This window comes from Gavia stellata, chromosome 8 (assembly GCF_030936135.1).
Source record: "Gavia stellata isolate bGavSte3 chromosome 8, bGavSte3.hap2, whole genome shotgun sequence".
In the NCBI taxonomy this organism is placed as follows: Eukaryota; Metazoa; Chordata; class Aves; order Gaviiformes; family Gaviidae; genus Gavia; species Gavia stellata.
In genome coordinates, this window is record NC_082601.1 from 31,858,709 (window position 1) to 31,885,810 (window position 27,102).

A 27,102-nucleotide genomic window follows, 5' to 3' on the forward strand; every position below is an offset into this window, starting at 1 on the left:
TGGGAAGAAGGCAGAAAGGCTTAGCTCGCCTTCTGTGGGCTTTGGTCAAGCCTTTGTGTCGGCCTCGAAGGCTGGTCAGTTGGTCCTTTGGATGTAGGAGTCAGTTTGAATAACATTCGCTCTTCATTGTACTGCATCATCTTTCAGCAGTTGCTTAAAAAAAGCTTTCTCGCCCATGAAGTTTGGGTTGTTTGTCCTGGAAATCCTGTAGTTAATAAAAATAAAAGAAATGAATTTACAAATGGGGTTTCATAGAATGAGTGCAACGCAAACCCTGTGATAGTGACTTTGCTGGCTTGAAGGAATACATTTCAGCTAGTTTGCAAAAACACTGTCAAAATTACTGCTACCTTAAATAGATTCAACAACTTTTTTATTTTGCTTGGACATGTGCTCCTTTCTCCACTGCTGGTATTATTTTTTTTAAAGTCAATTATGGATCCAGTGTGTAATTTTAAAAATGGTGCAAGTTCCAAGGGTAAACCAGACTGTGCCTGTGCAGAGTCCTTGTCTTGGGGTGAGCACACACCTCGTTTGCAAGCATGGCCTGTGTGAACATTAAACTTTTTGTCAGTTGCCTCTAAAGCAACTGGTTTAAAAATGATGCACAGGAGTGGAAAAGCAAAGATAATATCAAGCTACATGTCCTAAACTGTATCCTGAGAGCTGTGTTCAGTATGGAAGATCTGTTTGGCTATTTAAAATCAGTTTGAGACTTTCTAGTCCTGAAGATCTTCCTCAAGGTTTGCAGAGTTGGTTACTCTGCAAACAGCCAATTTTTTAGCTTTTTTTTTAATATGTGAGATGTAAGTAAGTCGGAATGAGCTAATTTAGCCAATGGAATTTTATAACAAATGTACGAATGCTGTGGGTTTCCCTCCCTCACCCCCTCCAGCAGAAACATAATTTGCAGAAATGGAAACAGTCCCTGGCTGGCTTTAGGGTTTTCTCAAAAATAGAAACGGTAGGGTTTGTCTGGCTGGGCCAGTTTCCTCACCACGCACCTGGTGTATATCACTTTAAAAAATACATTATGCCTGATTAAATTACAATTAAATGAAATCATGATCATTTGTTTTTCTGGAAGGAAGATGTTTTGCATATTGAAAGCCTAATTTGTTGCAGGTGACAAAAAGGCTGAACAGATTATTTAATACCACTTTATTTTTTATAATGTTGCTCACTGGTTAGTTTGTGTATACTTCAGTAGCTCAGAATTATATTATTGTAAACGTTATTGCTCTCAAGATACTTTATTTTATTGTCCTACCCTATCACTCAGCTATCTAGCCACTGTTGTTTACCAGCGTTGTTTATCTTCAGTTGCAGGAGGACATGAGATTTTTCCCTCGGAGTCAGTTTTGTTATTATCTGTCCTGCTGTTTACATGACTCCTAAGCTGCCAAAGAACTTGGAGGAGCTGCAGAAAAACCCTCTTTGCAACCAGGTTTTCTACCTCTGCGGGCCTGGAGCGGGGCATGGGGGAGCAGGGCTCGGCCCCTGCGAGGGGCTGCCTCTGCCGCGGCGCTGGGGGAAGGAGCTGGTCCCTCTCCCTGGAGCAGGTGCCTGCGTTAGGAAGTGGGGCTGCTGGCGGCTGTACAGCCTGGTGATTGAGCGACACAAAATATTGCTACGTCCCTGTAGCAGAGATCAGACCCTTGGAGAAGCAAGAGGCCCAGGCTAGGGTTCAAAACCACTGAATGTACCCCATGCTAAGCTGTTTCTGGTGATGAATCAGAGCCTCCAAGCACAAGAGTTGGTATCTCAGGCAGTGAGATACCTCTTAGTGCCACGGCCCAGCCACTTGTACCTGTAAGCCTCTGATTTACATAGGGAGTCAATGACTGCGCTGCAAAGTAATTGCTGGCATGCTTTCACATATGTTTCTGCTCTCCATTTTTTAAATTGGACCATAAATTTAGCCAGACTAAGACGGGAGGGAGAAAAAGCTGTCTTAGAGTCAGCTCCAGTAGCTTGTAGGTACCTTTCTTTCAACCTAAACCCATTAATATTTGAAGTTGATCTTTTCATTTTAAAAAAAAAAGTTATGTATCCTGAAAGAGACCCGGGAAATTAAGAATTTAGAGAATCTGTGGAACTGATATTTCATTTATTTACTGCATTTGGAGAATTTTCCACTGACTTTAAGGGAATATTATAATAGGGACTTGATGTATCGATCTTGGAATTGTTCAAGTCATGGCTTCAAGCTTCTGTAATGTCCTTTTTGGTTAATCTCCCTCAGCCTGTGAGCCTGGAAAACTTTGGAAAGCTTTTCAAAATGTCCTTAGCTTCTCTGAGGGGTGGTAGACCCTGAGGAAGAAGCCAAGTATGAGCATGCAGTTGTGTTGAGGTCGCAGAGAATACCAGAGGCCAGCCCAGCACTGCACCTTCTTCACACTTTTTCCCAGCGTAGATCTTTTTCACCAGTTGGCTTCTCTCTCTGATCCCATTTCTGGCTGGAGGGTCCCACCATGGCTCCATTCCCAGCTCCAGTCCTTCTGGTAACTACTCTGATAATTGCAGGAAAATGTAATTGTGAATCTCTTAGCTTGATTATGTAGATGAGGAGTTGAAAAGATGGAGCTGTGTGCAGCCTACTTTCAGGTTGAGTGTGGAGCTTGTTTTGAGCACTTCTGGAGAAAACACTGCTGAAGTAGAGCTTTCGTGTGTGTGTTTTAATGTAGGTGCTTAATAGCAGATAAAGGCAGATGCAGATAGGTCGTTTGCTGGTCTGTTGGGTTTTGTCAGGAAGTCTGGTAAATAAGATCAATATATACTAAGAATGTTGGCATTTGGTTAATTGGCCAACTGTAGTGGCAGTGTTTTAGCAGGGCTTTTTGGAGGAGACTCTCTGATACAGAAGAAGATAAACTAAGACTGAATATTACAGGGTTTTGCCTACGTGGTTGTTTTCTAGTAACATTTTTCTTACAAGAAAGGAGTAGGCCTTGACTATACTCGTGTGGCAGCTTGCCTCAGTTGCGGCTGTAAAGCAGCTGTAAAATGCTCATGTCCACAGCGACAGCTAAATCGGGTCTGGGGCACCGGGGTGTCCCTTTGCATGCGGTTGCTGAACGTTGCTCCTCTAACAGCAGCAGGTCGAGGTGAGCCCTCCGAGTTCCAACTGGGATTTCACACGGCTTCTGTGGCCAGTGTTCTTGGGAGCAGCGGTGCAGAGAGCCTCTGGGTCGCGGGAAGCGGGACGGGTATTGGGCTGCTCAGGGAAACATTGGCAGAATAGCCTTTTAAAACAACGAGCCTCCGACCACCATTTCTTGTGACATAAGTAGTCTTGATGAGCAGAAATGATCCCTTTCTGCTCCTTTGCCCACCAGTACCTTTAAACATCTGTAGTCCAGGAAATTGCTGTTACTGCTTTTTGGAGTGAAGTACCCTCTTGCGAAGTGTCGGGTGCCTGGGGGTGCCCGGGGGAAGCTGGTGACACGTGCTGTGCCCCAGGAGCTTCTGTAGGCCCTGATCCAGGCTTGTGTGTTGTGCCTTTCACTTCTAGGTAATCCATGGAACTGTTGAGTGCCTACAGTTATGCATAAATTTAATTCCATCATTAGATTTAAGCCTCTTTTAATGACATTTTCATGTCTCCAACTCTTTTTTTTTTTTTTTCTTTCCCTTCCCATTTTTTTTGGAAGTGCTGTGCTGGTTACCTCCTGGAATAACGGCTTTTGTAAAAACTAGATGAATATGGTGTTTATTCATGGTTGCAATGTGAAGCCTGTGGTATTTTAAAATGAGGCATGAAAGAATGGGTTAAATCCCTAAAGCTAGATTCTAAGGCTTTATTATTGCTCCATTTTTCTCCTTTCAGAAATGACTGTCCAAACTAAAATGAACGGACTATAACATCAAAAACCAGCCAAACGTTTTTCTTTATAAATCTCCTGCACTGTTTAAATGTCGAAACTAAATTTACCAACCTTGGCAGATTTGTCAAAGATGAACAAGATTGCCAAGTGTTCCCAGCTTCAAGTAAAAAGAGAGAGAGATATAACAGCTCCTAAAATATTTGCAGCAAGCACCTGGTGGTAACTGCAATTTCTTCTACCCAATGCACCTATCTTCCTATCCAGCATCTCCATACTCAGAAGCTTATTACAGTGCCAGAATAGGACAGTCCCAAAATAAACCCCAGCCCCCAGAAGACAAACACTTTCCTACAAAATATCCCCTCTGGGAGAGCCCATGAGATTCTGCTGTAGGTTCTCAGTATTGCAACTCAGCTGGTTACACTAAACAAATTAAAAAAAAAAAAAACAACCAACACATGACTGGGCTTTTTTTTTTTTTTTTTTTCCCTAAAATTTTTTGAACCAGGGCTTGTTGTCAGAGATCCTGCGTAAAGAAGAAGACCCTAGGACAGCTTCCCAGTCTCTCCTGGTAAACTTAAGGGCAATGCAGAATTTCCTCAACTTGCCTGACTCTGAGCGGGATCGTATCTATCAGGACGAGAGAGAGAGAAGTATGAACCCCAATGTGAGCATGGTGTCTTCAGCTGCCAGCAGCCCAAGCTCCTCCAGAACCCCCCAGGTAAGATGCGATCTCTCATTACTTGTTTGTTGTGTGGATTAGTCCAGGGAAGGAGTTCCTCTCCACCCTTCCCCTGTCTGTTGCTCCCCTCGCCCAGATGAGTTGTGGAAATCCTTTTGTAAGGTTTTGGAGTGGCTGTTAAGAGACGTTTAGTGGATTTCACCAAGACATTGTGATGATGATTCTAGCTTTAATCAATGCCATTTATGCAAAATGTATGTAACATTAGTGCCTGAAAGTGCGTGTGGGCATTACATACAGGCTGTTGATATATATCCACTAAATGGCTATTATAGAATATATTATAGAAAGACAGTGTACCTAACTTTTTATCTGTGTCCATTACATTCTGCAGAACACAGAGGAAATTTCTGGGCTTTCAGAGAGGTTCATATATGTTGCAATAAAAAGTGTGCAGTGAACAGAGGTTGACAGTGAATTAGGCATTGCTGGAAATCAGTGCACTCCATATTCTGCATAGGAAATCACAGTCCTTGAGTTAGAGGTTTACACGAGTAGTTATTTGAAGTACAGAAAGCAGAGATGGGCAGGGTGCTGGGAAGTAAGATGATGCTTTACAGCTCCAAACCAGCTGTCATCTCATTGACTGAACTGCACGTGTTTATTAACGTGCTGTTGCCACCTGCTTCCCCGGGTAGGTTGTTCCTTTGCACTGAGAAAGAACATCCACATGCTACTCCGTAATAGTCATCCCTCCCTTTTATCAGACTGCTTGCAGTCCCAGACATATACTCTGAAAAAGCGAGGGTGTTTGCAAGGAGGTGATGATTAACTCCTGTCAAGACATTTGCCTAACTTGAGTTTGAAATTTCTAACTGTGCAGACGTGACGGGTCAGTTCTAGCACTTCTCTTGATCTTTAGGGCCTGTGTAACCCTCCTGCTTCAGTGCTTTCACAGTCATGTAGTTTGCAACGTCTCCGGCTGTGTTAGCCGTGCTTATAATAGTATTACTGAGTACTTTTTATATTGAATTCTGTGGCCACAGCTGCTAAAAATAATTAAGCATTGGGGGGGAGTAGTTTTTACATGCAAACTGATCATCCTTAAGGAAGGTATGTTGATTTTGTAGAAACTGTTGAGCTTGTTCAGTTTAACCTTGGTATTTGGGTGCACTTCACCACAATACATGACGTAAAGGACTGTTTTCACTGAAAGCAAGCGTATCCTGCCAACCCAAATTTGACGCTGAATTTTTATTACATGGGAAACTCATTATGTAACTCTTATCTTTTTTAGTTACCTTTCAGTGAAAATAAAAATATAAAGGGAACTCTTTTAATCTTTAAGTAATGTATCCACTTTCTGCATTTATATTTATTCATGAAAGAATTAGCTTATTCCTACTTACATTTATTGCAATAGATTTCACAACTAAAATTGAATAACAGAAGGAAATGGAGAGGTTAAATGCAATCCAGTGAGAATAAAAATTGGATCTCTTGCCCCATCTCATTCCTCTGTCGAAATGTGACATTTTTCCCATGTTCTAGCCACAGCTAGAACACTTCTGTTAAAATAATGGAAATTTTGCCTGCCTTTTTAAGAGCTAAGTGTTGCTAGAAAACCATGCTCTGGAAGTATAAAGCAGCCCATCCTTGCCTTATTTCGGCTTGAAGAATCCAGTAGAATATTGTGAGCTTTTTAACGAGCAAAAGCAACACACAAAGGTTTGTGTACCCAGTGCTCGCCTTGTGCCCGCTGGATAACATTCCCCCAGCCCTCAGAGGGCCAGCACCAGTCAGCACAGGTGCTGTTTTGACAACTTGGACACCTCTGCAAATGAGGCTGCTTCCCAGCTCCCGGGCAGGCAGCACAGCTACTGCGCTTCCCCATATGCCCGGTATTAGTTCTGATGAGACAAACGCCATCCTCACGTGCAGCGCGGCGATTCCCGGCAGCGTCGCCTCCCCAAGCAGGTATGTTACCTACCCCGGAGCGGGGTGCTTTGGGGCAGCAGCGGTAGGAGCTGTACCGTCCTTTCAGGAATTGTGTTCGGGTGCCAGAGAAGTTGATGGAATGGGATTTGGAAACGTGGTTTCCATAGATACCCATCTCCTGCGGCAGTGCTTCTGGGAATGATGCTTGAGCGTGCTGGGTAGGAGGAGAGCACTGGCAGGTACCTGTGGAAGTGCTGGTGCTGGGGCAGTTGCGCAGGCAGGTGTAAGGGCATGCAGAGTAACCCGCCTTGGCTCTCTGTAGCTCCGAGCCAGCCCCAAGGCCCCCTCGCGGGATGTCCCCTGCTCGGGACCTGCCCCAAGGTGAGAACGGCGGATTGATCCGTCAGATGGGTGCGAGTGCTGTGGGTAAGAGGCTCTGAGCTCTTAGAGGTTATTGCGTGCACGTGGAAGACCAGCAGTAACAGCTGGGTTTCAGCACTCTGGCACTGTGGTTGCAAACACTTCTTTTTCTTTTTTCCCCCACTGTTTGCAACGAGACATTTCAATAATGGCAAACTCCTTCTTAATATCAAGACCAGTTTTGAATCTAGGCCTCTAACATAAAATACTTTCTTTTAGTGACTGTGATATTTTGGTTTGGTACTTGCCCTACCTGTTCTGGTGATTAAATAAAAAATGGCCCAGTTTTCAAGCAGGCTTTTTTCTGATGTGTGGCTGTGGAGCTAGCAGTGTAGGAGACCCATCCAGGGTGGAGCTGTATTTTAAATCTTTCTTTTACATGCTAATTTTGTTCTGCTCAGGATCTTAGGTCTCTGTAACAGCCTTTGAAGCTGTGGTGACCTCGGCTGCTGCGCCAGCCAAAGGCTTCAGCAACTGGGCAGGCTTTTTTTATACCTGTCAAAGCACTGCAGGGCCTTTGGTAAAATCAAGCTCCATTGAATGAGTCCTGACAGACTTGGACAGTTCTCTTCCTTCCCATGATATCTTTGCTGTTTTCTTATGTTTCCCAGAATTGCCCTAACTCTCATCTGTCTGTGAACGCTGAATTTCAGAGCGTGGTGTCCCTGTCGGTCCATCCATCGGGCTGTACCCTGCATGTGTTCATGGCCTGTGGATGGCGGTGGGTAACAGGCAGGGAACAAGCCCAGAGGAGTGCCTGAGCTTGGGGAGTGGGAAAGGGAGAAGATACAGGCTGGTTAAAGCTTTATCTGGAAGCGGCAGGAAGAGGATTAGTCTAGATTGTTGTCTTGATTGGATTTTGGCTCTGTTATTAATGTGGCCTTTGATATAAAAAAGATGTTAGGGAGAGGAAGATTTGGAGGACAGCAAAACAGAAGGAGAAGTTCAGAAGGTTTGGTTTTGCCTGGTTGACCTTCCCATTATCAAATAGGCATTTGGGCATGTCTGCCTAGTTAAAAATTAACATTAGATGTACTCTAGCAGGCTTCAAGTCTGGCACAAAACCAGGAGCCAGCTGAAAAAGTTTATAATTGGGCTAAATATCTGAATGTCACCAGGTTTTATGGGAGGTTTGGATCTGTTGGGGAGTGTGAGCTTTGCCACCTAGGTTGTTTTGTTTCCTAAGACCTTTACATCTCAAGAGATTTTATATCAGTAACCCACATATTTCCCTTAAAAGGTGTAAGGGGTACAGTGATCAGCCCTGGTATCTCTCCTCTTTGAGCTCAGGAAAGCAAATGAGATCTGTCTCTCCGAGGGGCTGCTGGTGCCCAGAGCGCTCAGTGAGCATCGCACCGCCCTCGCTCCCTCGCCTGCCAGTGCGTTCTGGGGACCACCATGGCCGAGGGGCTTTAAAATAAAAGTCTTGTAGCAGCCTGCCGAACTATATTGATAGAAGCCTTGTACGGTTAGTCCAGCCCGGGGAAAGTACTGGCAGCGTCCGTTATTGTCCTTCATTTGTCACAGAAGCTGATGGGAAATCATTCAATTAAAAGGAGTGCAGTGGAATACACAAATCTCAATATGAGTTTAGGAGAATGAGGGCAGCACATCAAAGGCATGCCAAAGCCCAGCTTTATGAAATGATTTTTTTTTTTTTTTCATTTCCACTGATTTCCTAGGTGAAATTAGGTGACTGTCTGGCTAGCATAATGATGATAAGTCTGGGAAACCATACATACTCAAATGACATACGTATAGTTTTAATAAAGGATGAGGGAGACTTGAGGGAGTGCATTAAATTGAGTAATAATTTATTATTTAGAGACCTCTACCCATTTACTCATTTTTTCTGGGAGAATTGGCTCTTCCTCCAAGGTGTAGGCCACTTTTAGAGAGGGGGAGAAGGTAGAGGCTGGTGCCTGTGCCACAGTAGCTAGCTGGCAAAGCCAACTTCAGCGACTGCCTGCAGCCGAGTGCCCCGGCTACCTATCCTGTTGTTGAGCTGCTCAATAAATATGCTGGGAGAGGGAGAGGGGGAGAGTTGACAGGGCCTTGCATGTCCTATAGGAATGCACTGCAATTATTTCCAATCACAATTAACCTGATTAGAATAATGGACAGGAAGTGTCCCTCTGTAGCTAATGCAGTTTGGCATCAGCTGACTGAAATCCTTTGATAATTTCTGCACAGATGGCTGGGCTGAAAGCAGCACTTTTTTAATTATTATTTTCATGGTCTCTTGGTAGGCCAAAACCTCGACACCAACAACAGACCTCCCCATTAAGGCGGACGGCGCCAACGTCAACATCACAGCTGCCATTTATGACGAGATCCAACAGGAGATGAAAAGGGCCAAGGTATCTCAAGCTCTGTTTGCCAAAGTGGCTGCCAATAAAAGTCAGGTGAGTGGTAGAGGGGATTTCGTTATTGCGGGGCTTTTTGGGGTTTTGTTTTTAAAGCAAACTCTGGGGTTGGAACTAGACCCATCTCCTCCTCCCACCAATAAAAATACATCTGTTCCTACAATAATAATAATCTTCATCTCTGGGGAACCTGTCGTGTTTTTGGCTTTTGCCTGCTTAAGTGGTTTCCTTTCCCTTTTAAAATAGGCTGAGGAAAGGATCAGCTCGCAGCCAAGTTTTTTCTCCCCTTTTGTACAAACACGCATGTCTTCTCCCACTTGTGGTATATAACTTACACCTCCGCTAGTGGGACAAGGACCTTTCAAAATTATGGTATCCTTCTCATTTGGCAGGTAAAGAAATTGTTTTCTTAAGTGATTAACAGAGGGAAGGCAATGGGAAACCGCATATTAGGCAGGTGTTTCCTTTTTTTTGCATGTTGTATGTGCTGCATACGGTATTGCCGTGTGAATAATTCACATCAGATCCAATCATTTTTACAAAAAGGCATGAGAGGGCACTGCAGTGAGTTGTCCTGGATTAATTTCCACCTTGGGTGTAAAAAATACATGGGGGCAAACCTAGGTCGGGGTGAAACTCTTGAAGAGAATCCATTAATTTAAAAATTTCATCCAACTCTTTAAAAAAATATAATGCACCAGAAGGGATTTTGTGGAAAGGAGGACAGACAGAATTTTTTGTAGGAAGGGCAGCAAGTGCATTGGAGACCGTTGGAAGGAATTGTTTACTCAGTGAAAAGGGCTGCTTCTGATCCTGGATGAAATTACTCCGTTGTGCTAGGAGAGGCCATCAATATGCACGCAAAAATGCACAAATGTGTCTGTGACAATGAGAGAGGAGGATAGAAGTATCTAGATGCATGCACTCTGCAGAATACATACTTTCTTTTCCTCTGTGCAGGGAAACAAAGTTGTAGTCATTAAAGTAGATGTAAAATAAGAGGTTGAAAGGCATATAAACAAAGCATCAAAGGCTATCAAAGCACATGGGAGAGCCTTGTCCTTGTTACAGGTATTTGTGCCCTGACACATGGAGATCTGATTCATTTTTCCTTCCTCATTTAATCATTAATTTTCTTTGCCTTCTGCTTTCTCTTGTCAAGGTACAGGGGTTACAGTCTGCAACCCCTCTACCCCCCAGTAAAATCCCAGGCACAGTATGAAACACATAAAAGGAAAATACCATGGAACCCTCTTAAACTGTTAAATGCATAAAAATCTCATGTACCACATGGCAAAATATAATGAGAACTGGAGCTGTTAAACGAATAAAGCTGTTAAAAGCATAATGCCACTTGGCACAACTACTGTGCATTTAACGGTTTTCCACTGTGTAATAAATGACATATGTGGTAAACGTGCAGTAAATATAAAAACTGCACAATTGATTTTGCAAACGTGCCCCTTATTCTTTACTCCATGCAGATATCAAAGTTCCACCCAGAATCTGGACTGGACAGCTTTTAATAAGGAGTGTTTAACACAGACTGAATGCCAGCCTCTCTGAGGCTTGGCTTAAAATTGCCTGAAAGCTTCCTGTCATTATACCCAGAGGCTTCTTGAAATAGAGAGGGATTGAACCACCCAACAATAATTTGGGTGGCTCACCAGCTTCGGTCTGTGCCAGCTTGAGTGCACTTCTCTGGCAGCATTGCACACCAGCACCAAAACAAAAATAAGCTCCGTAGTCTTTCACGTGGAAAAAAGAACAGGGCAGATTTTGAAAGCCAGATGCAAAAGGTTAAGAACAAGATCCACAAATGTTATTGTTTAAAGCAAAGTTACTGCACATAAAGGTTTTGTTTCTTCAGCAGCAGCGAATAAAGAAGTGTTTCTGAGGCTGATGTTTCTTTTGTTTCATAGCCCTGCCAAAGCAATACTGGCTCCCTGGGATGACCCAGCATTCGCCATGCTGAGATGTCATAGCGCTCTGCTGGAGCATGAAAGTGGTTTATGGGGGCACTGGGAGGCAGGGACAGAGAAGCCGTAGCCAAGAACCGTAGCGGTATGGGGCCTTCCCAAAGCCTACCTGCGTGCCTGCCCCCCGGCCTGGCTTGGTGTGCCGGTGCTGTCCCACTGCTGGCTGGGGTGCTCTGTGGCCCGGAGGAGTGCCAAAAGCAAGGACACAGTTGCTTGTGTAGGGGAGAGCCACGGGCATGGTGGGATGGTTGGCGTGTTGCCTTAGGTCTAGCTTGTCTAAAAACTAGCGGTGGGTCTTTCCCAGTGGTTTGTGCAGGCCGGTTGTGCCATTCGTGGGCATTTCTGGTGAAGATGCTGCCGATTTCAGCAGCTGAGTTACATGGTGGGAAGCGCTCATTGAAAACTGCCCATGTTTGCAGAAGAGAGAGTTCGAAAGAGGGGAAAAAAGAGCTAGTCTGAGGGTTTGCTTGGACTCTCCGCCAAGGTTCGTTCACTTGCTGCTCTCCACAGGCCTGGCTTGCGTTGCGTTGGCTTCCTCTATTATTCCCTCACCCCAGACTACTGAGAGGCTTCCAGTTTGCTAACAAGGCATGTGTTATGTTGGGCACTGCTGTTCTGTCAACAGCAATCCACGGTGCTGTGAGATCTTCACAGTTTTAGCAGCCAGTGAATCTCCGACAGGGCTGTTTTGACATTTTATACACAGGGCTGTATGTCATGTACCCGAGAGAGCATCCAGAGCCAATGGAGGCCTCATTTCGTCTTCTGTCTTCATACAGGAAGAGTGGTACCCACTGAGAGCAGTTATTGCAGGCGGCATCATCTACTGGTGGAGTTAATTGACCTCTAATTTAACAAGTAGCCATCTATATTCTTAAGTCATGGCAGAGTCTCCGTTCAGCAACTAAAGAGAAGGGCAGCTGCTAGAAACAAAGGTTACAAATCACAGAGCTCACAAGTCAATATAAGTGCAAGGAACAGGGCCTCACGGAGGTACCAAGGTAGTATGGTGAGACTCCTTTAAGGGAATCCACCTTCATAAAGATCTCAAGCCATTCATTGTAGACATTGACTTACTCATCACTTACTTACCTTAATATGCATTTTATTCCTTGCAACTTATATCTAGACGTTTTTAGTTTTGTTTGTGAAGTGCTGTGCATCCCTTTGTATTTTTGAAGGCAGCAGGAGCTGAGGGGCTCAGTGCCCTCCAAACACAGCCTCCAAAGCTGTCATCCTCTTTTAGTTGCCAGCTGTTAGCGATGTACCCACTGGACAGCATGCTTCTCTGGGGATGCCGCCTGCTAGTGCCCTTTGTCCTTTAAATGGCTAAACCTGGGACCTGTATGATCACGTTGGGAGTGTTTCTGGGTGTGGCCGGAACACCAGGATTTGGTTTCCAATCTGCACTTTGGGCTCTCCTGGTTATATTTGATTCAGAAGGAAATGGGTTTCCAGTGTACCATTTCAGAGAGGTTCGGGTGGCCTGTGTCTCCAGAGCTGGGCAGTGGGACAGGCAGAGACTTTGACCTTAGGTTGCGTCAGGTTTGGACTGTCGGTCTTGAAAACTGGCTTCTACATCCAGTTCTGCAACTGCTCTACAGTACGACTTCAGGAAAACCATTTCCCCCATGACCATGTGCCAGCGCTTCTGTAACACTGTGCAGCAACATCACCCCTCTGACCTCTGCTAGCGAGAGTCCTAGCAGAGGCTGTGCTGTGCTCAGCAGATGTTTTTTTCTTAGTGTGTGTAAAATGAGTTTAGGAATATAGTTCTGTTCATAATAAATAGTCACTATCAAAATAAATAGTGGGCATAGCTGGCTGGAGCCCTTGTTGACAGTCTGAGGGAGGGCAAAGTTTGTATGAACAAGGAGACTGAACTTCCCACAGTTCTCCCAGGGCAAAAGACTCTCCTTAATCAGGCTGGGGTGGTGTGGAGAAGTGGGGCACATGCTGCTGGGGATCTGCCCCGGGCAGGGCAAATGGAAGGGTTTGACCTTTACCAGTCCAGTGAAAACAAAAAGTAAACCCTTGAAACTGAAATTCTTCCTCAAGGGACTGGAATTTGTTCCAGTTGCACCACAGTAAAGCAAGAAAGACCCCATGGAACAACATCTGAAAAACCATTAAGCTGGGAAAGCTCAGTCTCTGGTTCCTATCTTTGCCCTGTTTAAAACTGAAAACAAAAAAGAAACTTGACCAGGGGTGGAGTGGAGGCTGGGGGCAGAAAAGCCCTTCCGTTGAGGCCCTTCAGGTTAAGAAAAACCCAGGGCTATGGATGGAAATCACCACGACAGTTCCTTGTCTTTGCTCTGGCTTTTCCTTTTCATGTTGAGATCCCTGCCTCATTGCCAGGATTGTCTGGGAGCCTGTTCTCTGGCCCATGGGGGTGTTAGCCCCACAGTAGGAGCCTGTGCTAGATGGGTCTCAGCACCATGGCCACCTGCCCATGCCCTCACCTCCTGCCCATGCTCCGAGAAGAAAATAGAGGTACTGCGAGAGGGGTGAGCAGCGTCACTCTGGGGCAGGGTTAGCTCTCGAAACCCTTTATTTTGTCTTTCCCTCTCTTTCCTTCCCAACTTACATTCCCTTGTATTCATTTGATATGATGGGATGCCTTCGCTTCCCCTTTTAGATTATAGTAGGTATTTTCTGTGCCTTTAAACTAATTAGCTTCCAGTGATGATGAACAACAGCTAGAAAAAACAGCTGGTGGTGAAGATGCGTAGCATATATAGTGTATGCATATAGGGCACTTCTTAACTGCTGTAGCATTTTGGTGCCTTCATGATGCTGTGAATCTCTACAGCTGGGGCATATCTGTTGTGCCAATATTTTGATGTTCTTGTTACATATGGAGGAAATAGAGAAAGACGTTTCTCTCCTTGACTAAACTTAAAATTTCTTTGAAGTACCTTTGGACATTAGCTTCTTTTTTACAGACTTCTATATGCAGGCACAGCGTGACCCCCATCGAGGACAGCATCTGCAGCAGTGTGTTAGCTTCTCGGCAGCTGAGCAAAGCAGGGAGAGTTGTGGAGCTGGGGCATTGCTCAGGAAGTCCTTGGCAGACCTGGGAGCTGATGCCAGGCTGCTTGCCCTAACCACAAGCCCACGCTTCTTCGCCAGTGTGGGGAGAAGCTAGTTTGAACTTGGCATGCTGGAAATATCCTCAGTGCACAGCGTCCTTCGCTCTGAGGCCAAGAGCTGTAAGCAGCCTTGGGGTTCCCATGAATCTAAGATACGTCAGGGCTCACGTACCTCATTAATTTTTTTGTATTGTTTCGTGTTTTATAAGACTAGTGAGAAACTGGCCCTCATGAAAGTGCTTTGCATTTTGCCTTAAATTTTGGGGGGAGGAAAAGTACCGAGCGTTTCAGAAAATCCAGGCTATTGAGTGATTAACCTTGAACTGTATGAAAGTGCTCCAAGTAAAGCTTCTCAGGTTCAGTCCCCCTCCCCCGGCCCTCATCAAGAATTCATTGAAGCCATGACAGAACTCTCCATTACAGTTAGTCTTTTATCCATTTCAGCTTTCTTGATTAGGTTATCTTGAATCATTAGGGGGTTTATTTATTTTAATAGACACTTATTGGATTCATGGAAAGAGAGTTTGGCGACTAAGGAACAAGAGCTGAATATTATCTGGCTCATTTCGCACTGCAGAGAGTCCCAAACTGAGCGGAGGGAAGAGAGGCTGAGGAAGTTTGTCCAGAGGACTCCCGTGATCCTGTGTAGAAAGGGAGCTTTCTCCGTGGAACACAGCATTTCTTCCCTAATCTTTCAAGACTTGCATCGATCATGGCTGCTTTTTTTTTTCTTTTGTCACATATGTTGACATTTTCTGCACTGATGATGTGGGTGAGGAAATGGCCTTTTACATTTATTTTTGAGATTTATTCCTGAATCACTCTTACTAAAAACTCTTCGTTTGCCTACTCATGCTTTCACTGGAGACCCTAGAAAATGTCAGCACAGAAAACTAGTTGTATTATTATTATTCATGTCAATGTAACTGTAGGGAAGCACAAGGTCAGTTTAATTGCAGTTTTATCCAGGCTTGAAGTGCCTCCTGGTCCAGCCTGAGCAGACAGGCTGCCTGTGACTAAGTCACCGTGGACACCCCACTGCCACCTCCTGCGATGGCTTTCGGTAGAGATGCTGCTCGAAGTATAAGCACTGGTCTTAGCCCCAGCATAATTGAGCCTGAACTCTTCCCATGTGCCTTCTTGTCCTTTAATCAGAAATTTGGTCCTTGGCTGACTGCAAGTCAGCACATCTGCAGGAAGCCCTTTTGGGGGTCAGGGTATTTGTACATACCTTCGTTGAGCGCTGGAAAACCTGACTGCATTGTAGTCTGGTACCTCTGGCTGCCGGAGCAGCCTCCCCTGCTCCAGAGCAAGTCTAGCAAAAGTGAAAGGGTCAAGCTGCTAAAAAGGGCTCAGGGGTAAGTGACAGAGAATATGGCTTGCGATTGCTGCACCAGCTAACTGTCCCTCAAGGGGTTTGAGTGTGCCGAGGCTAATGCTTTGGTGTAGTAAGCACGCTGTTTCTTTAACAGCATAAAAGCACAATGGGAATGGCTGGCTTCCTGCAGATTTTTGTTGTTGTTTGCTTAGCTATGTGGAAATGTATTTGATTAGGAGACAGAGAGAGAGGTTAAAAATAGGACATTAATATGATATTATTTGTTTTATCAAATAAAATGCTTAGAAAATGTTTACCTTGTCTCATGAGAACAACAAAAATAGAGGCCAGCACTTCTCTGCAGCTCTCTTTAATGAGCTAAATTGGGCTGCATTCTCGATGGCTCTAGAAGTTTTGGGGTGAAATGAAGGAAGTTCTAAGCAGAATTCCTTGTAACCACAAGCACTGGGTGTGCCTGACTGTAGAGCCAAAAGCATCCTTTAATTGTGCTGTTTTTCCTTCTCTTATTTTTAATGGAAGACATTCCCATTTAAGAACCTTAGAAGCTGACATTAAGGGCCAGATTCTGCCACCCATATTGACACTGGCGCATATCAAACTCTTCTGGTAACTCTGTGGCAGTCAAGGGGGCTGTTTGTGCAGTGGAGCGAGACTTGCGAGGTGCAGAGGAGGCAGGATCAGAAACACAGCGTATCACGGATCTGGGGAAGGGTGTGTTATTTGTTAGATTTTCAGAATACGTTCACGGAAGTTGGATTTACTTGTAATGCAGTGAGCTCAGATGTTGTGGATGAGTGGGGGGAAAAAGATGGTGAGATAGCATCTCCTTCTTCACTTTTCCTTCTTCATGCTGATAAATGTAGCTATAGATGAAAATTCACTGTGAATGGCTGTAGCTCCAAGAATTTCTGTATGTTAGCATTTCTTATATGAAATAATTCTCCTGGAAAGCTCTGTGTAACATACACAGGCCCAAAGAAATAAATAAAGGAAAATAAAAAAAATTGCAACCAAAAAAACCCCGAGTTGAGTTTTTTAACAGAAAAAGGAGATTTGCGTATTAATAATTCATGAGTTCTCATTGAACATGCACGAAGAAACGGTGCTATTCAATAGAGAATACTGTCATCTGTCACTGTTTTATTTGACATTTACACTTTTTTTTTTTTTTTTTGCCTGGTACTGCAAAACTTTCTTGGATGGCGTGCTAAGATTATTTAAATAAATAATTAAAAAAATCCGATGCAGACTTTTCATCTATGCATGGGGAAGGCAGTTACTTGCAATCTTAAAGAATGTGTGAGTAAGCTGCAGCGCTGTGTTTTCTCACGTATTAGCCAAAGCTATTGCCTAATAAGCAGCCCTGTAGATGGATAGATAGGGTCTTGAATGGATGGGCGAGAGAATGAATGCTCGGATAAATAAAGGGAAGGGTAGGAAAAGAGCAATGAAAGGACAGATTTGATGCAGATAAGTGTACACATGCACACAGTGGGTACACGTGTGTGTGTGTGTGGGTGAGCAATTGATGGCTGTTGTGAAGAAAGCTGCCACAAATACATTGCCATTGCCGATGCAAAAATAAATATTTATAAATGGTGTTAGGGGAGATCCAGTCCTGCACAACGTGAGAGAAGACAGGGCATTTAGCACAATGACAATTCAGAGTTAGGCGCACCATGCAATTTCTTGCTAATATTAGGCTCATGAAAATCTTTCTGCTCTGTAGGTTAGTTATTATTTATAAAAATCACAGAACCAGCTGATACATTCATAAGCTAATTATTGTAGCAGCTGGGTACACATGGTGCAATATGTCTGAGGCTGTGAAGTATCACAGATTTCTTGGGGCCTGCTGTGGTGGGGGTGTGCTGTTGAAGGCTAGATCCCTTAATCTGATCAGCCAAGCAAATACTTTGTGGGGAAACTGGATTAATATCTCTCTAAATACCACGGATGTGCTTCACCTTCAGAACCAGGCTCCTTTAAACGTGCCATTAGCTTATCTCCTTTGGGGAATGGAGAAGTTCTCAGGTGTCCTCAGGATGGCGGGGTCTTTGCCTGGTGCCTCCCGTTGCCAGAAATTAATTTGGTTTGCTCATGTCTGCACACATGGTCACACTGCAGTCTAATCTTTTCCCTAATAGCTCCAAGGTCAAGACCTCGCATGTTGCCAGGCAAATTGAGCGCTATCCTTCTTGAAGACTAATGGCAGCAAGTGCCTAGTCCATAATGAGGCCTGTAGTGTTGCTCTAAGTGATTGTAATGAGTGCTGATTATAACGGGACGGATAAATCAAAATGCAGCAGTCGCCATCGGGCTACCGGTCCCGCTTTGGGAAGGGGAGGTGGCCCTGCCGAGCCGTCCCCCGGCTCTGCCGGAGCCGGGCACCACACAGTGCCCTGCGGCCCTTGGGAGAGCCCCAGGAGCCGTCCTTTCCTGGGCCTGCCCCGCGCGGGGCTCCAGCTCTACCGGGTGCAGGGTTTTGTGTGCGTTTTCTGTGAAAGGATTGGTCTTCACGCTGCAGCATCCCTCGGGAGGTGTTAAACATACCTGCTTGAAACGCTGGAGAGAGTTCAGTTGGAGACTTATTCAGATCACTGAAAACAGGGAGAAACGGGACCTTATTTTTTCCACAGATGGTTTATTTTCCATTTCAAAAATTATTTCCTTTGTATGGAGGAACCCTTGAGAAAAGGCTGTGGAGCTGGGAGATTTTCTTCCTGTCTTTTCTCTAGAAGAGAGAAAGTTTTGGAGGATTTCTGAGCGGAGGAAAGGGAAAGAGGAGAACTGAGGGCAAGGGATGTGGCCAAACCACATTAAAATGCAGACATCACCTGGCTGAGAGATTACCCGAATACCAGTCAAAATACTTTGAAAATATAATACAGATTTTTTTTTTCCTACGTAAATGATTAGATATCTTGTTTTCATCCTTGCCCCCCCCATCCCTCCTAGTTTATTGCAAGAAAAGATCAGGTCTGCACAAATGTGGCCTCTCACTTGTAAAAACAAGGCAGTGTTGTGTTACAGATTAGTTTATAAATCCCTGGTGGCTTCACAGTTCAGTGCCTACAGCTGCTGCAGATGGGCCTGGGTTTTTGTCTCTTCGCTGTGCTGCAGCCGGCAGTTGAAGGAGAAAATGGAATGATCAGGTTATTAACATGTAGGCCGTGAGGAAGAGGCTGCACAATGAGAACAGCTGGTGTTGCTGTCTTGGCTGATGCAGCGGAGATAATCAAATCTTGCCTTTTTTGGGGGGGTGAAGGCAGAAGACACAGTGGAGAGTAAGACAAACAACGGCTTATGGTATTATATACGGGGTTTAGAGTGCATGGTAGAAGTTGTCAATGGCTTACAAGTTGTTACACAAAAAAGCGATACCAAAAAACCCCCACGTGGGCTGGTAATGAACCTGGCTGTTCAGCTTGCTTTAGTCGCCGTTTAGAAAAATACAGTTTTGGCTACTTCTCCTACCGAACATTTTTAACATTGATCAAGCTATCTTTTAGGTATTGCAAGGTGCCTGTCAAAATGGTGTCAAAATGCTGAGTTGTAGCTTGAAAATGATGGGTTATAAAGCTACTAGGTAAAATATTTTGACAGGAGTCAGTAAGGCGCGTTGACAGCATCCTCAGCATTATCTTCTTGTATTCTGTCATTTGCATTGCATCTCCTTGCGCGCAGACACAGGAGGGGAGTCTCTGTCCCCAACCCCGAGCGGGGCCGGCTGCTGGCAGGCAGGATGGGGCTGGCTGTCCCCCCGCCCTGGGCACGTGCAGCAACAGCCACCGTCCCTAGTTAACCTGTTGGGGATGCCAGGTCACCGCCCCACACGCTCCACACAGGCGGGGCTGTCCACACCTTAACACCTACTGCCATCGTGCTCTATGGTTGGCGTTGTGTTTTAGAGGGGTCTCCTGAAGCACCGGTGCTTTCTCCTCCAGGGCTCTGAGCGCTCAGCCCCTGTGGAGAGGTCCTACGGGATCTCATACAGCGGTAACTTTTTGAAGGCATTTCAAACTAACCTTAAAACAGTATAGCAGGAATAAGCTCTACTATTATTATGATCTGTAGTTGGGTTTAGAGTTACCTCCACCTACTATCTTGATCTCTCTAGTAACTTCTGTTTGCTGCTTTCGTGCTACGTACTAGAGGATTCCCTTTCTGTGAGGTCGCATCTTCGAAGTGGCCATTTGATTGTTTAAAGCTGTCAAATTTTAGTGGGATTCAGAGCTGGGGGAGTCAATGCAACATAGTGACAGCAGATCAGAGGTCTTTGCTTGAGAGTATCTTCTTCTAAACATTTTCAGTAGTGGTTGAATTTCTGGTCCTGCAGCTGCAACCCTTAGCATGAGGGCTGTGAGCAAGTCTCGGGGGTTATGTCTCCTTTTCTCTTGCTTGGATGAAGAAATAGAGGGGCTCTGAAACAGAAGTGGAGATGCAACTTTATTTCAACTCTGGTTTTCTATAGGAAAAATATTTATATCCGAGAATTTTAAACTCGGTATGATTATGACAGGGGGCAAGATGCTGTGCTTTCTGGCTCCTGTTAAGCACTGCTGCTTGTGTCTGTTTCTCCAACTTGTAGGAAATATAATATATCAAGGATTTGTTGAGATCAAAGGGCAGCTGAGGGTAGGGGGTGTTCTGTGTGAGATGAGACCAGCAAAACTTGCAGCACAGAGCTTTAAGTCTAGCTGACCTTCCACTCACATCTGATTCCTTGGTGCTCAGTGAATTAACTGTGCTGACCCTACCATTTCAGGGCTGGCTGTGTGAGCTGCTTCGCTGGAAAGAAAACCCAAGTCCGGAAAACCGCACCCTTTGGGAGAACCTCTGCACCATTCGCCGCTTCCTGAACCTTCCCCAGCATGAGAGGGATGTGATCTATGAGGAAGAGTCCAGACATCACCACAGCGAGCGTATGCAGCACGTTGTCCAGCTCACTCCTGAGCCCGTGCAGGTCAGAGCGCTAACTTCCTTCTCGGGGTGTCTGCAGGGGGGAACAGCTGTCAGAGGTAGAGAAGCAACTGGTTCCAGCTTCCTTCTGCTTTGCAGGTTGAGACACACCAGTTTTCATCTGTCTGTAGGGTCACATGCAGGCCACAGCTCTCAGATTCAGAGCTCACTGAGTGTGTGTTGCAGCATGTGTGTGAGTGTGTGCAGGTTTGTGTTGGTGGTTGAAGAGAAGGGACGCAACAATCCACGCCACCGATAACAGCAAGGTCAGTAGTAGCGATATGGAGTTCCCTTGGTGTCAGTAGTTGTGTTGTGGCTGAAACACAATTTAGCTGTCTAAAGCTGCCAACATTTAGAGGAGTACAAATGTGTTCCTCAGCAACAGCAAGAAGTGTGTGGTTATTTAGGAAGCAGAACAGGAGTGGGGACTTGATCACCCGCTCCTTATCACAGAACCTGAGCACCCCTGATACCCACTCTCAAATGGTGGCTGATGGGCAACTGCAGCTGCACATTTGCTTTTGTTCGAAGGAGCCAGGTAACACTTCAGGAAAAGTAGGAGGGTAGGAGAGGAAGTTTGTCCATGCATGGGTAACACAGGGGTTTTGAAGAGTTTAACGTGGAGAAGTGTTTTTTATATATTCACTGAAACTTAAAAAGTACTTCTAAAATAACGGTGGTGAGTATTTTGCGGGGAACAGGCCTTCATTTCACAGCCACCTCAGGATTGCTTTGCTCCTCTCTACAACCTTTGTGACTAGTATGAATTTTTGGTTTGTGCACCTTTGTTCTATCCTTGTCTTAGGTCTTAATAGAATGAGAAATATGCGTAGGGAAAATGTAGTGAAAATACTACAAAATTTTTCATCTTTGCAGTTCCAGCTTCAGTCAGAAGAGAAAATCAACCTTATGTGTATTCCTAATAACTAGCGATGCATGTCACAAACCCAAATATCTGCTGATGGTCAAGAGAGGCTCAGGAGATGTTTTTTCAACCTAAAAAGCTGAGGTGACGCCTTCCACAGCAGACCATCCTTTTCAATTGTCCCTGGCGCTTGGTGCCATTCACCCGATCCCATTGCGTGACTGCTCTCAGAGAGTCGTCCATACTGCATTTCTCTCTGATAATCTCACAGTTCGTCTTCCCAGCTTTCCTCTCCCCGTTGTCGTTTGATGGCGGCTGGTACTGCTTTGCTACTCTTGCTGTGCACCTTGGCATTTAGCCTCTATTCTTTGTCGCTGCTCTGGTTCTGCTGCTGCTAGTACTGCTGCCAACTGTCTAGTCACCTTTTTCCAAAGGCAGGAGGTTTTTCTGTCTTGTAGTCCTGCCCCTTCTGAAACACATTGGTCTCACCCAAATTAATTATTGCCTAGTTAAGTCTCCTTTGTCTCTTCTGCTACCAACTTCCTCCTTGCTTTCCATTTGGTCTTTGCCTGGAAGAGAAAATGGTTTCCTGGGGTTCGGATTCTCAAGAGCTATAAAGTAGGGGAAGTGCTCTAAGGAATTAACGTTGCAAGTTTTGTCTTCCATGTTCCCAAAAGTTTGTGGGATTTTGTATGCAAGGAGCTACAAAAGGGTAAAGGGCCAAGCTAACATGTGGGAAGACGACTAGACCTAGATTTGAACATATTAACCCAGTTCTGGTGCCCACAGCAAGTAGCAATATCCTCTCAGGATAATATCCTCTAAGGGACGGTTTGAAGAAAAAGTTTCCCTGAGCTCTTGTGGGTGACCTTGATGATTAGCCTACTTTCCAAAGCCTTCTGCACATCACTTTTCTGTGTCGTGCAGGTTGGCTCTTGTGAGTGACATGTTACACTGCATTGGAATGCGATGCATTTGTATTTGTCAGCAAGTTACAAAGCCATGGATTAATTATTTATTACAGTCAAAATATGAAAAATGAAGAAAAATAAATGGAACCAGCTGGCAACTACATACAGTAAAACTCTGGAGACCCTGGTATACAGTTGATACAGTAGGCTTGTGTTTTGGGGGTGCTGCATTTTAAAGCTATGTTTGCCCATCCAAAAACCCCAGTAGGTTTCTGAGTGGCACACAACCAGTGCAAGACACAGGAGGCTTGCTGTCCACCTGCTCCCTACTGCCAAAAGATACCCTGCACCAAGCAATTTTTGCCTAGTTTTCGGTCTCTGGGACTTGAATTGTTTCAAGCAGCAAGGTTTGTTTTTTGGCTTTGCTGCAAGGGTCACTATTAGGTAATTAGCCATGAAGAATCAATGACAGCAGCCAGAGACGTAAAGCTGAGGTCCTCACACTTGCAGTCATTGGAGACTTTGTGACACTTTACATAAGGGTAGGGGTCTTGGGCCCTGCTCCTGGCTGAACTCCAGGCCAAGTAATTACATTCTGCCTATCTGAAATTCCCTCTGTAGTGTCAAGTGGGAAAGCAACTCTCATTTCCTTCTTAAAGCGGTGGCGGGTGCAGAATGTCTGCCACGGTGCCTGGCTGCATTTTAGCAGGGGGTGGAAACATCCAAGAGCTGCCGTCACCGACCTTCTTTGCTTTGCGGGCTTTGCTAGTGAAAAGTGCAGTGTAAGTCAAGCCCTTACCTGCAGCCTTGGTGTCAAGATGACAGTCCTTTGAAGGAGATACAAGTAGCAGCACTGTGACTAACAGCAGGTGCAGTACTCTAACACTGAAGCAGGCAGGAGGTTCTTGCTTCTGCTTTCTCCACCCACCCCATCTTTCTCTCTGCTCTGATGGATTTGACATGTGTACAGAAACTTGTGTCTGATGCTTGAGTCTCCTGCTCCTCCAGCTGTGAGACTGGGAGAGCCTGAAAACAGGCTGCCCCACGCTGCTGCCAGAGCCCCCTGCCACCACGATCGAGCCCTCTCTGTGCTGGGGATGCCCCTCCGTCAGACTGAAGGGCTTGGAAGAAACTCCTGGCTATCATCACAAGAGGCACGACCAGGCAAAAGATAACAGATAGATACAATTCAGCCTTTTCCCCAGTATGGCTTCTTGGAAATGGCAAAGGTTTAATTGTGATGGGTTTTGTGCAGTTCACTTGCCGATTACAGGGTTGGGCACACCTTCAGTGAGGGAATCACCCCAAGGCTGGGTTTGGTTTCTGTCCTCTAATGGCAGGGTGTGCGCAGTGGGGCAGTTGTTGCAGTGCTGTAGAAGATCAGCTGGGGAGAATTTGGCTCTTGATGTTTAAAGGATTGTTGTTTCTTTTGTGGCAGGTTCTTGCCCTCTTTTCAGTATTACTAGCCTGTACCTTGCTGTTTAGTTTTAGGTTCAGGGCTTTAAAAAGAAACATTATCTTTTTTTCTCTCTTCTATTAGATTTTTCCTGTCAGCCATATATTAATTCATTTAATCAAGTATTTTCCTGTTTCTGAAATAAAAAAATGCCTACAGTGGAAGCTCAGTGCACAAGAAATTCCTCCCTGCACACTTGATTTATTTGTTATTGTGCTGAGGAGTCATAAAATGTGAGCCCTGTGGAGCTCTGTGACATGGCTGTGTTCTCTGGCAGCATCGGGTGTGACCATATGGACGTGCTGGAGCATGGATTTTCCTTCACATGCTGGTTGCAGAGCATCCACGCTACACCTACATGTTGCTGTGCATGCAGGCTGAGCTCACCACAGCTGCTCGCTTGGTTTTTAAGGAAATTCAAGTGTGTACTAAGTGACTTTCTCCCTCCCGTTCCGTGCAATGTGGTGTAATCACAAAGTGCTTCTGTGGCACTAAGGAAAAAACCTGTGAGTTTGTTGCTAGCTGGATACCACAAGGACATCACCTCTGATTTACAGAGTGCCTGAGCCACAGGTTGCTGGAGGATGGGAGGGTATGCTGGAAAGCATAATTATATTTTTGCCCTGTTCTCATCCTCTTCCACCACCATCAGACATGGGATCCTGGCTGGACCTTTGATCTGGCCTGGCTCTTATGTAGATCTGTTGGACAGACTGCATGTAAGGTAGTCACTTTGCAGCAGCAGTCCTCATGCTTCTGTGTTTGGCTTCCTACTCTGCAGAGGTGAGGGTACCCCGTCCTACTTTCCATCCCTCGCTAAATCTCACCGTTCCCAGGCTGTTCACTGGCATTGGACCTTTCTGGAGTGTTAATGCTGAGAAGTGCCTACAGCCGCTTCCCATTGCCAGCCAGGGATTTGGTGTTTGTTACAGACATGCTGGGACACAGTAAATGTAATTTCTCTCCCTTCTCCCACTATTCGTCTGCTGTGTCCAAGGTGACTACTCCAGAGAATAACCATCTCGCCTGGCACTTTAATATAGTGCTAATTCATTGTTAATTGCTGGGGCAGAGAAACCTGAATCAGTTGGGAAAATGATGAATCAAGCTGTTGTCTCTGGAGTGTTGAGGTGGATAAGGCGGTTCTCTGGAGTAATGAGCCACCACTGCAGCAAAGTACCTACTATTCAGAGAGCAGGGAAACCTTGCTTTTCATTTTCTGCATAAGCTGAGGGATAGATCTGCTGAAGCTGGTAGGTACATACTGATTTAAGAGCAGTCAGATGTTGACTTTAAAGAAACAGGAATGGCTTTCAGATGCTTTCTGATACACTGTTACTTTTGTCACTTTTTAAAAATTACGTCCCTCCGCCCTTTTTTTCTCAGAAGCTTTGATTTAGACAAATCTGGCAATTTATAATAGTTAGATCATAAATCGTGGAGGAACATTAGTAAATAAAAGAAGGCATAGCAGAAAGCTGTAGGAAGGCTCTTTTGTATTGTGTGTTCACTGCAAACATTGTGGTCTCTCTTTAAATATGTGGAAAATAACATACCACAGAAGTAAATGAAATACTAATTTTGTCATTTTGTGAGGGATGGAAGGGAACAAATATTTTAGAAATGACAATGAAATACAAAACAGCAGAACACGGAGCCCTCGTAAAAATGGGTCAAGGCAAGTGGCGCTGGCAATCCAATGAGACTAATTTCATATTCTCTTTCTAGAAGTAATAAAGAGGGGAATGAACCACCACAGTAGTGCTTCCTAATGAAATATGTGATTCTAAACAACATCTTAGGGTTCATGGGTCACACAATGCATAGCATGAAGATGGAAAAAACAGTGAGACTTAAAATTTCTTTTCTTAAGAAATAATATTAATTAATAATACTTAGGCAATCATAGATGATGAGTGAAGCAAAACTGTGTTATTCCATAGGGGAACATGGTGTGCTTAATGGTCTATAGGATGATGTGCACAGTGAGTTTTTGCCATGTTTGTGTGGGTTACAGCAAGGGATTTTGCGTACTGGAAATCAGGACTGAATTGTCTGAGAGACTTGGACAAAAACTACTTTCCCAAACCATGCTAGCTCTCTAACTTCGGTGCTTTCTGTTTTATCTAGACAAATTTTTTGTGGCGATGGTATGCCCTGTGATTCATTCTTAATGGCTGCACCCTGATAGTTTTGCTTTTTGATCATTTCTCTGTGCCCAGAAGACAGACCATAGATGGATACCCACTGCTTTTTGATTCCCCCAACTCCTTATTCGGTGGCTGGATGTGACGTCTGCTCAGACAGGGGTGGTCAAGACTGGTGAGACAACTTGTACTCAACAAGACCAGATGGACTTTTAGAGATACTTGTGCCACAGGTTTATTCATTCCACTCAGAAAGCTCAGAGCTTTGGTTTGGGTGGGTTGCAGCTGGAGTATTTATTTTGTCTTTGATTTAGAGCTACAGGGGGAAATGCATGTCAGAACGAGATCTGTGAATTTTGTGAGTGGAGAATATCTGTCTTCCTCAGTTATTACTTTATCTGGAGTTCCATTCTCCCTCTCTTATCAAAATTAGACGATAACAGCCCATTTCAGTATCTCCTTTCAATCTGAACCATTCAAAAAACACTGAAAAAATATCGAACTATGTAACTCCTATTTCTGTGCAGTATATATTGCAAATGCCACTTACTTACTCTGCATTTCTCTCTATCGTGTGTGTGTCTGCTTTTGGGTGGGGGTAAGGGACTCTCCTTCTTTGAGAAAGCAGTACGTGCAAAACTCTCCGGCTTTGCTCCAGTACCCACACCCTGCAGCCCAGCCAGACATGCTACATTTTGGAGAAAAAGCTGTGGCTGTGCATTCTGGTTTTCCATCCTTTTGCTGCACACCATTTTCCCGATGGGCCACAGTAGCTCAGGAGCCTTGCACGAGGTTTGACAAAAGCAACAGGAGCACATGTCAGACAACGAACCCCTTACATTTGACTCTGAGGTGTCCGACAGAGCTTCGTGTGATTGATAGTTATCACAATTGCAGTGGAAAGCTGCTGAGCTTTGATTGCTATAGCCAAACCTGCCTACTGCCCCTTCTCAGCTGTTTCTGTTTAGTGTGGGTATCTAATGTGGCTGAAAAGTGCTGCTGATTTTTATTAACTTTAAGCCTGTGATTCCCCTTGGAATGATAGTGGGGAGTGTACTTGCAATTAAAGCAAAACTGCTTCTCTTCTGAAATTAGTTTAGGTTTAGTACTATTCCATT

The 27,102-nt window shown here is 44.8% G+C and overlaps 1 protein-coding gene across 1 annotated transcript in view; it reads left to right on the plus strand.

Moving 5' to 3' along the window:
• Positions 1-27,102, plus strand: part of SATB2 (SATB homeobox 2) — a 130,542-nt gene that overhangs the window by 87,008 nt on the left and 16,432 nt on the right. Inside the window, exons 7-9 of the mRNA XM_059820559.1 lie at positions 4,336-4,548; positions 9,117-9,272; positions 20,412-20,609. Coding sequence (XP_059676542.1) covers positions 4,336-4,548; positions 9,117-9,272; positions 20,412-20,609 — 567 coding nt within the window. The remainder of the gene's footprint in view (positions 1-4,335; positions 4,549-9,116; positions 9,273-20,411; positions 20,610-27,102) is intronic.